At 28.5% G+C, this 9,088-nt stretch overlaps 3 protein-coding genes across 5 annotated transcripts; 2 read left to right on the top strand and 1 right to left on the bottom strand.

Moving 5' to 3' along the window:
- The first annotated feature begins 147 nt into the window (after positions 1–147).
- LOC114122561 (uncharacterized) lies at positions 148–1,848 on the top strand. The gene has a single exon (XM_027985241.2). It carries the CDS (start codon positions 493–495, stop codon positions 1,729–1,731), a length of 1,239 nt encoding a protein of 412 aa, XP_027841042.1. The 5' UTR covers positions 148–492; the 3' UTR covers positions 1,732–1,848.
- On the bottom strand, positions 1,725–4,810 carry LOC114122562 (NSFL1 cofactor p47). The gene is made up of 8 exons (XM_027985242.2): positions 4,528–4,810; positions 4,286–4,455; positions 3,995–4,165; positions 3,816–3,928; positions 3,594–3,747; positions 3,189–3,338; positions 2,914–3,123; positions 1,725–2,095 (listed from the first exon to the last, which is right to left on the bottom strand). The coding sequence occupies exons 1-8, from the start codon at positions 4,633–4,635 to the stop codon at positions 1,963–1,965; spliced, it is 1,209 nt and encodes a 402-aa protein (XP_027841043.2). The 5' UTR covers positions 4,636–4,810; the 3' UTR covers positions 1,725–1,962.
- Positions 4,811–5,049: 239 nt separating this feature from the next.
- On the top strand, positions 5,050–9,012 carry LOC114122563 (RNA-binding protein 42-like). 3 transcript variants are annotated; one of them, XM_050197152.1, is made up of 6 exons: positions 5,050–5,374; positions 5,454–5,545; positions 7,394–7,547; positions 8,079–8,431; positions 8,548–8,742; positions 8,807–9,012. In XM_050197152.1, exons 1-6 carry the CDS (start codon positions 5,325–5,327, stop codon positions 8,935–8,937), a joined length of 975 nt encoding a protein of 324 aa, XP_050053109.1. In that variant the 5' UTR covers positions 5,050–5,324; the 3' UTR covers positions 8,938–9,012. The 3 variants fall into 3 exon arrangements, with proteins under 3 accessions (XP_050053109.1, XP_027841044.2, XP_027841045.1); XM_027985243.2 differs by having other exon boundaries at positions 5,053–5,374; positions 5,454–5,613; XM_027985244.2 differs by lacking the exons at positions 5,050–5,374; positions 5,454–5,545 and adding an exon at positions 6,843–7,327.
- The last annotated feature ends 76 nt before the right edge of the window (positions 9,013–9,088 follow it).

Below are 9,088 nucleotides of genomic sequence, written 5' to 3'. Positions count from 1 at the left end.
CTGTCTATAATACCTACTGCATAGTGAATACTGATTACACGCCATAGTGCCATACTGGCATACTCAAATATCACAAAATAGAGGGAAAACAAATCACATTGCTGTTGTTGTTGTTATCACGGACTAAGCCAATATCACAGAATATAATATTATGTAATTTCATGAGAAGTTTGTTCTACAAATATTTTGTGAAACAAATAGTCACCGGAACAAGTGTTTTGTGGAACAAATAGTAGTGATCCATTCTGTGCCAATATCTCGAAGTAATTAAGTAAATAAACAATAATTTTTTTGATATTTGATAAGGTTTTCAAAAGAAAATAATATGCCTAGATCCTAAATAGATCTATTTTGTATTTTTTTTTTCAAGTTAATACTTTGACAAGTATAACGATTTAAAATTTGATAATTTTCTAATCTTGCTTTGATTTTAAAGTTTAATGAAAAACAAATCGGTAATAGTACCTACTACTCGAGAGATTGTCCGAAACGATGAGAAAATACCAACAATTGCTGTTGGTGCTTGTGTCTTTTGTCAGTGTCACTTCACTATTGTTGTACAGGTATGAATACATGCAGCTTTTGAATGTCTTAGAAGTGCTCAACTTTTTCGGTTATACAGCCGATAACATGACGAAATGTATTCTACTCGAGGACAAGTTCTATGTGGATATGGAAAATGACAATTTATTAGCAAAAGCACCTGTTTCTTGGATTAAACGCGATCAGTACTATGCGTACTCTGCCTTCTGGTCTGCTCAACAACAATCTGTTCATTTGCAGATTCTAGGCCCAAGTACAGCATTCTCTGGTTACGAATGTCGTGTATGGTTTAAAATAGCAGATCAGTTTGTTTCCAAGACGGCCAAACTTTCTTACAATATTAAAACTAATAACCGTGATCCAAATTTTCATCAATATGAGGTTCATTGTAAACCTGATGTTCCTGTCAACACTGAACCATATGGAGTTTTGCTGGGACGGGATAATTCATTAAAATTATTCATACCAATCATAATTCAAAAAGAATCTTCCATTAAAGATGATCTGATTGTATGTATTGCACCTGATTATTCTGGCATTCCTGATACATATCTTGTAGAATTCATTGCTTATCATACATTGTTAGGGGTTCGTCATTTTGTAGTTTATGATATTGGCATACATTACCAAGTTATTGAATTTTTACGTTCAATTGCTGGCCACAATGATTTATATAAAACTTTTTCTACGCTCTCTTGGCAGTTTCCTTCGACTGATTTACACTTAGAAAAGTCAATTTTACAAAAAGATTGTTTGCAAAGAACACAGGGTCTTGCAAAACATAGTATTTTATTATCATGGGATCAGTACTTAATGTTAAACAAGAATGAAAGATTGAATTCTTTAAAGAATGACATCGAATATACATTCGAAGTAAAGAAATGTTGTAATAATCGGCAGTTAAAAAAATCCTTGCCTATGGCTATGAAGAAAACAATATGTGAAAAGACCAATGAAACAGTAAATACTATCATTGATGACCAAATCACAAACTATCAATCGCCTACAAAAATGGGATCAATACATAGGTTGGAAGAAGTATGTGAAAAAATCTATGGAAAAGATGACAAAAATCTGACGGCTAGGTATTTAATTAATTTTGTTCAAAGTAAACTGTTAAGCTTATGGAAATCTCAATTAAAATTATCCATTACACGTGCAAAAAATAATAATGTGATAAATCTGTAAAAAAAACATTCTTGAATTTATTTTGACTGTAACATTTAAAAAGGAATTATATGCATATTTTTTTAGAGTATATTTTTATACAAAATCAAATAAATATTACTATTTTAAATAATTAAATTAATGTGCTGTCTTATTTTTAAATTTCAGCTTCCAAAAAAACATTATAAAATAATGTAAATATATAAATTAATAAAAACAAAAAAAAAAAAAACCAAGTAAAACTAAAATACTTTAACCAATACGTTGGAAAATCACAGTGTTCAATAATCCTGCTTCTGACAATGTTTGATCATTATTGTCTAATGTTTTTGGAGGGTATGATGACTGCAGTTTAAATGGCCTAGAAGCAAAGCTAGATCTTGCACTGATATAAAAAGTAATTAAGAAAAATATTCAATAAGTCAGTTAATTTCTAATATAATTTATTAATTTAACTTCAAATAGTTTATTAACTATTTACACAACACTAAAATACCTACAAAAACAAATATACTAAATTGTATTATATAGTAATAAATACAATAGAACTAATCAAATATAATACTTAATGCAATTGTAAGTTTCTAGAATTATCTCTCCACAATAAAATTATTTAATGTTATAATTAACGAATTGTAATAGATTCCTAAAATCATAATATAATTTTAAATATTAAATTGCTCAAATTTGGTCTGATTATTCTGAAAATTTTATTATGTATCTTTTACATATTATATAGTTAATTACTATACATAGTTTCCAATTTCCACTCGAGAAAAATATCAAGTCCCTTCAGGTTTAATTTTTAAATTAAAACCTAAATTGGTAATTTAGGTCTTTCAGTTTTAATCAGTTCTAATTTTAGATCAACCTTTGAAATTATGACTTCATATTTTCATGTTGTGACTATATTCCAGCCACCGAGAGAACGCTACTCTTTCGCACACACAAATGATTGCACTCCGCAGTTCCGTACCCAAATTTCTGCCACTCTACCACCTAATTGCCGTAAAGCAGCGATGGTGGTGGCAACACGCGTTTATGGTGGCCAGTGTTTCGGAGGGTTTAGTGGTGGGAATGTGTGAGAATGGACAAATTTTGGTCGCCGCCCAGAAGTGTTCTTTCGGTGGCCATACTATAAGTTAAATTAATATTTAATAGCCAGCGCAATATTTTTCAAAAAAATTTGATTAAAAAGGATACGCTATGATGTAACGACGAATATCTCCAATTGTATGACTATGGTTAAATGTGGCTACAATTCTTGTACCATCTACTAATCTGATCTGTAATGAAGTGGTTGGCTCGTCTGGTATTAAAGGAACTTCAGCACGAGCATTAGTTTCATTGGCAACACCATTGTCAGAAGAATTTTCTTTTGGGACTTCATTACCAACAACATCTGGTGCAGGGCTACAAATTCATACTCATGATGATACATATTTAATTAAATATACTATGTAATATACTAGTATTACCTTCCCAACAAATTTCCAGATCCTCCAAAAATCTTTTTTTTTGGTTTAGAGGGTACATATTCTTCATATCTATGATCTTCAACACTAACATGAAGTTCGTCTTCACTAGATACATTTGCCTCTTTCAAAAGTAATGGTGGAATCTCCTCTCTAAAATAGTAGAATAACAATTAATAATGAATTGATTTATGTAAATTATTTTGATGCATGAACTACAATGTTAAACATTGGTACTTGTAGGTTATATTAACAATGGTTAAATACTTTCTTAACATCCTAATTTTCAAACTATATTGTCAATGTAACTAAAAATGTAGATGTTATCAGAAAATACAAGTATCAAAATATTAGACTATAGATTAACTGGCTTTGCTTAATTATTATTATTAACATTAAATTACTAACCCTCTAGCAACTAGAAGTAGAAATTCTCTATTTTCTGGCCGATCAATGCTGTGCAATTCACCATCATTGATAGTGAATCCTTCTTTCCATACTTTTAAGACAACTTCTTCTTGATTAGATGAACGTTTTGTAGTTGAGTTATGAGATGGGATGACTAAAATCAAAATATTTTAGTAAAAACACTAATTTATAAATGATTAAATAAAATTGTATTCAACAGACCTTCAGTATCATTTTCAGTTTGGCCTAACTTGTAACCAGTACCAAAGAAATTTGATGCACCACTATCCTGTGTAGAATTGCTGCTACCACTTGGTGCTGAAGTACTAGCATACCTAGATAGATTTAATATTTATATAATTTATCTAATTCCAACGTATGAATAATTTCTTTTTTTTTACTTCTGTGCCGTTTGAAACATATCAGTGATAACATCAGCATTGTTACGCGGCGGCCCAATTACTTGTTGACCACTTGTAATTGACCCACCAGCGTAGAATCTCTGACCTTCTTCATCATCACTGTCCTTATCTTCGACTTCAGCATTTTTCAAACTACTGAATGTCATTATCCTAAAAAAAAATTAATAACGACAATGTAAGAACAGTAGTAACAGTTTATCAATAATATTATTGATTTGGTAGTGAAAATTTGTTTACTAATATAATATAATTAAATGTAGCTTAATTTACCTAGATTGTGGTTGCCATTTTTTTGGTTTTGCTGCTGGCTTATAACTTGACACACTTGCCATAGGTACATCTCTATTAGAAACAGCTGCTGGTCTCGATGAAGACTGTTCAGCATTGTCGCTTAAAGGTTCGTCATCGGTACCTTCATCATAAAAACTGGCTAGTGCAGCCTAAAGTACACAATAATAAATCAATATTAGAAACAGCAACAACAGGTACAACTTAAGTAATTATTTCTTTACATCCATATTCCAGGCGGCCGATTCTAAATAAAATTTTGCTCTTTCAGTGTCTACATTAGCTATGCCAGCGAATTCGTTGACCTTGTTGCTTTGCTCAGAGTCGCTCATTGTGTTATTAGACTTAGAGCAATTACAAAAAATTAACTACAAAGGAAATATTGCGAAACCAACAACTAAAATGTAAATGTAATATTAATATACACGTTCAATATATACTGATATTACTAAAAGTCAATAATCCAACAAACTGAACAAACCCAAGTGTTCCTTGTTTATCTCTTAGTTCTTGTTCTTACCCACAAAAAGCGCTTGTAATCAATTTTTTTTTTTTTTTGTTACTATTTGAATCCGTGATATAACCTAAAATATTCTATCAGTGTTACCAAAAAAATAACACGTTAAACTTTTATTTTTCATTTAGTCAACATTGCTTATACACCAAAGAATTTTATGCTCGGCCACCACCACGGTCTTATGCCAACAATAATAAAACAATGATAACATCACTCGTTATCGCGTATTCGCGTTATTTTCTCGACACTTTTGGTTTGAGACTTGAGTATTTACTTATTTAGATTTTAGAGTATTGACCAATATTGTCAGTTGACCACTATAATAGTGGCATTCGCACTATTAAAAATTATTAATTAATTATTTGTATACTTTTGTCTATTATATTTAATTCTGCTTAGAACTTAGTGATTTCTTACCATAAGTTACTTCTCTCCGTCCTTTTAACAAAATTAAAAACTACAGACCGTATTAAGATTTAAAAAATACCCACTTTTATCATCAGAATGGCTGATGCTTTTGACAAACTTCGTATGATGGAAGACGAAATGAACAAGTAATTAAATAAATTGTTTATTAATCATGTAACAATAAGTTTTTTTCTTAATGGTTGAATGTTCGTTTTGTTTATTTAGATTTGAGGAAGAAATTGGAATACCCAACTACATGGATGGAACACCTGGTCCTCAATCTTACGGTCATGTAAATCGTCATCATTTAAATTCTGGCAGTGGATATCCAAATGAACATGATTCAGCAAATCATACATGGAAAGTACAATGTCCTTAAATTCTGGTAATTATGAATTGATATAAACATCTAACTTCAACGCTTATATGAGATACGTACAATATTTAAAAAAAAAAATTATCTTTTAAATATATTATTAAGTTATAGAAAATACCTATTCCAATTAATACCTATTGAAAATTCTGGAACTGTCTGTGATGTAATTATGAAGAGAAATCAAGTCTTGTAAGTTTTGTATTTAACTAAAGACAAAGGTGCTTGTCATCAAACCATATTTTAATTGAAATATTTATCTTTACAAATTATTAAAAACTACATGGTATATAATATATAGGTATTTATTATTTTCAAATGATTATCTATTTATTAAATAAGATCATAATATTTTTTATCATTATATAATATATTATTTAATTAATTTTTGAAGTCTATATTTTTCATAAAATATATGGTAGATTTTTATTGTTAACTATGTAATATATATTACTGTCTCACAGGTTAACAGTTTAACAGATGTAAATTTTTATTACATATTTTACACTGTCTGTTGAGAAACCTGACCTGCATGACGGAAGAAAACTCATAGTTTCTTTTGGCGGCTATGGTCGCCTACTTATCACCTATTGCAGGAAGGGAATCTTTGACAGAGCGCCCGTTAGTCAGATGGTCTCTCGGCGAATGGTGTATTTATATATTACATATAAGTATAGGGCCTGGAAACTGATGAATTTGCATTGTTTTTTCTAGATAGGTACAATGGTATTATATTATACAAATTTGATTAGTTATATACTTAAATGAATAATTAGTATTACTTAATAATAGCGTTACTTTTAAATTTTGGTAATATTATTTAGACATTAATTACATTTTCCAATATTTTTCCAAACGTTAGGTCAAGTATAATATGTACTTAAATTAAATGAATACCTACATTTTTTTTTACATATTTATTGTAAAAAGGCATACCATTATTTTTGCTAGTTATCAATAACTTCATTTTCAGATATTCTAATTAACCTGAAACATCCAAAATTATCTACGGTATCCTTTTTAAAATCTATTGTATTAGTACATTGATTAATAATTACTAATATTAGTAAAGGTTTCATAGTGCCAATTAAAATAATGTAGAAAAAATAGTTCTTAAAATTCATTTTTAAAAAGATAAAAATTTAAAAATAATGAAAAAATAACCCAAGGTAGCTCTGCTGTATAGAATTTATTAAGTATATTTTATCATTGTGTAGTACTGTAGTACATAGTATTTAACTATTTTGTTAATATAGTTAAAACAAAATAACGTAACACTTGTTACTTGTTTACATCACAAATTTATGTACCTTTTATAAGTTCTTACAAATCACAATCATAATTATTACCAGACAGGTAATTTATTTATAAAATAAAAGTGGACTTAAATTGATTACCGCTATCAACTTTGGTAAATGACACATGTACAGTAGATCATAAATGAAAAAAATATTATGCTTTATTATTTTGGTATTTTGCTCTTTAGAGATTAATTTTATATTATTGAAAAATGTTTAGTGTTTATAGTTATATAACTAAGTGGTTTTTATACTTTTAGGTAATTTTTCTACATTTCAGACTTGTGGCCTCATGCGTGCCTTTATGTTAAGTGTCTTTTTAGAATACTTTCATATCATCTAGTTCTGGGCCCTAGTCATACCAGCTCAAAATAATGAAATGATTGTTTAAATCTTTAAAATGTTGCTTCCATTGTTTATCTTAATTAGTAATGAACTAATAATTTATTAAAGTATCAAAGTGCTATTATATTAATATTATACATTGTTTTTAGATAATTATTCATTGGCGGGACAACAAAATACGATTGCCTCTCAAGGATATAATAATATGCGACCATCATTTTCTAACAGTCAAATGCTATTACAGCAACCTCAGCGAAGATTTAATGTCAAAATGGACAAAACAATTGGTCCTGTTATTCTGAGGTATCTATTGATTATTCATTTTCAATTTCCATAACCGTAATTGAATAGTTCCAATATAAATGTCGTACAACAAATAGAATAGTAGTAAATATTATTAATATAATATTATTACTTTATTTTTAAAGTATCGAGTTGTTGATTACATTTGTCATAAATTTACTTATCAGTAAGTTTTTAATGACATTTATAAAAGTGATTTCTAGTGATTTTTTCTTAAAGTATAATGATTTGGAATTTATAATTATCCGACATTGAAGCTAATCTTTTACTATTCATCATATATTACTTATAATTTATTTTTTGTCTAAATATAATATAATATTTCTTTGCAATTTTTCCTTGTAAGATTAAAGTATTTTATGTGTATCATAAAAAATTGACTATTTTTTTAAAGAAAAAACAATAACAATTAACAATGATAATATGCATTTGTTATTAGAAAAATAATAATAGTAAAATTCATTTAAATTTAAATTTTTACCTTTATGATATATAGATGTTATATTTTTAAAATTAAACTGTGTGTTTTAGTGGTGCTCCTAAACTGTATACATCTAAACCTGAACCACCTCAAATACCATCAAACGATTTGATGATTAAAGCAGAAGATATATTAAAAATGACAACAAGCATCAATCCGTTAAAAAAAGAATCTAAAAAATCTCAACCTACAGTATTGCCAGGTAAAGAAATGGCAGAGGCTGTTAAAGCAACATCTAAAACAGTTGTTGTATCAGCTGGAGGTAATGCTGTTGCCGCAGCTGAATGTGCTGCCTCAATCCCAAATCAATCTGCCAAAAGCAGAGGAAAGAAAAATAAAAAGTTCATACGAACTTCGGGTGGACAGGTCTGGGAAGATCAAACACTATCTGAATGGGACGAAGGTATGCATTATAGTAATCAATAATCAATTATATACATTGTTAAAAAAAAATTTTTTATATATATAGTATTGTTTTAACATAATATGATAAGTAATCCAAAATAATTATGTTTTTAGATGATTTTCGATTATTTTGCGGAGATTTAGGTAATGACGTTACTGATGAATTATTAGCTCGAACATTTAGTCGATATCCTTCATTCCAAAAAGCCCGTGTTGTACGTGATCGTCGAACTATGAAAACTCGAGGTTTTGGGTTTGTATCATTTAAAGATCCAGCAGACTTTATTAGAGCTACAAAAGAACTCAATGGTAATATTATTTTTTTTTTTACTCAATATTTTTACTCTATACCTACTTTTATTTTATTTATTAGGTCGATATGTGGGTAGTAGACCAATAAAACTACGGAAGAGTATGTGGAAAAATAGAAGTTTGGAAGTAACTAAAAAGAAGGAAAAAGAAAAGGCTGCACTTATTAATTTATTAACTGGTCAATCTTCATAACAATATTTTCTAATCATATAAGTAAACTAAATATATTTCTGTAAAATTGTAAGCAGTAAATTTATTTTTATTTGATTCTTAGTTTTTACCTTTACAGTAAGATCTTGATTTTCTGGTATAAAAACACAAAATGTATAAAGCAATTTCAAAA

Source organism: Aphis gossypii, chromosome 1, assembly GCF_020184175.1.
Source record: "Aphis gossypii isolate Hap1 chromosome 1, ASM2018417v2, whole genome shotgun sequence".
In the NCBI taxonomy this organism is placed as follows: domain Eukaryota; kingdom Metazoa; phylum Arthropoda; class Insecta; order Hemiptera; family Aphididae; genus Aphis; species Aphis gossypii.
The sequence above is the reverse complement of the archived record's forward strand: the minus strand, read 5'-3'. Positions and strand labels throughout refer to the sequence as shown.

What these genes read in the sequence shown, in the direction of transcription:
- LOC114122561 (XM_027985241.2), top strand. Translation starts at nt 493, where the DNA reads ATGAGAAAATACCAACAATTGCTGTTGGTGCTTGTGTCTTTTGTCAGT.
- LOC114122562 (XM_027985242.2), bottom strand. Translation starts at nt 4,635, where the DNA reads ATGAGCGACTCTGAGCAAAGCAACAAGGTCAACGAATTCGCTGGCATA. An exon ending in CTACTTCTAGTTGCTAGAGG is followed by an intron (nt 3,339 to 3,593) that starts GTTAGTAATTTA and finishes CTACTATTTTAG; the next exon opens with AGAGGAGATTCCACCATTAC. An exon ending in TCTGGAAATTTGTTGGGAAG is followed by an intron (nt 3,124 to 3,188) that starts GTAATACTAGTA and finishes ATGAATTTGTAG; the next exon opens with CCCTGCACCAGATGTTGTTG.
- LOC114122563 (XM_050197152.1), top strand. Translation starts at nt 5,325, where the DNA reads ATGGCTGATGCTTTTGACAAACTTCGTATGATGGAAGACGAAATGAAC. An exon ending in ATGGAAGACGAAATGAACAA is followed by an intron (nt 5,375 to 5,453) that starts GTAATTAAATAA and finishes TTGTTTATTTAG; the next exon opens with ATTTGAGGAAGAAATTGGAA. An exon ending in TCGTCATCATTTAAATTCTG is followed by an intron (nt 5,546 to 7,393) that starts GCAGTGGATATC and finishes CATTGTTTTTAG; the next exon opens with ATAATTATTCATTGGCGGGA.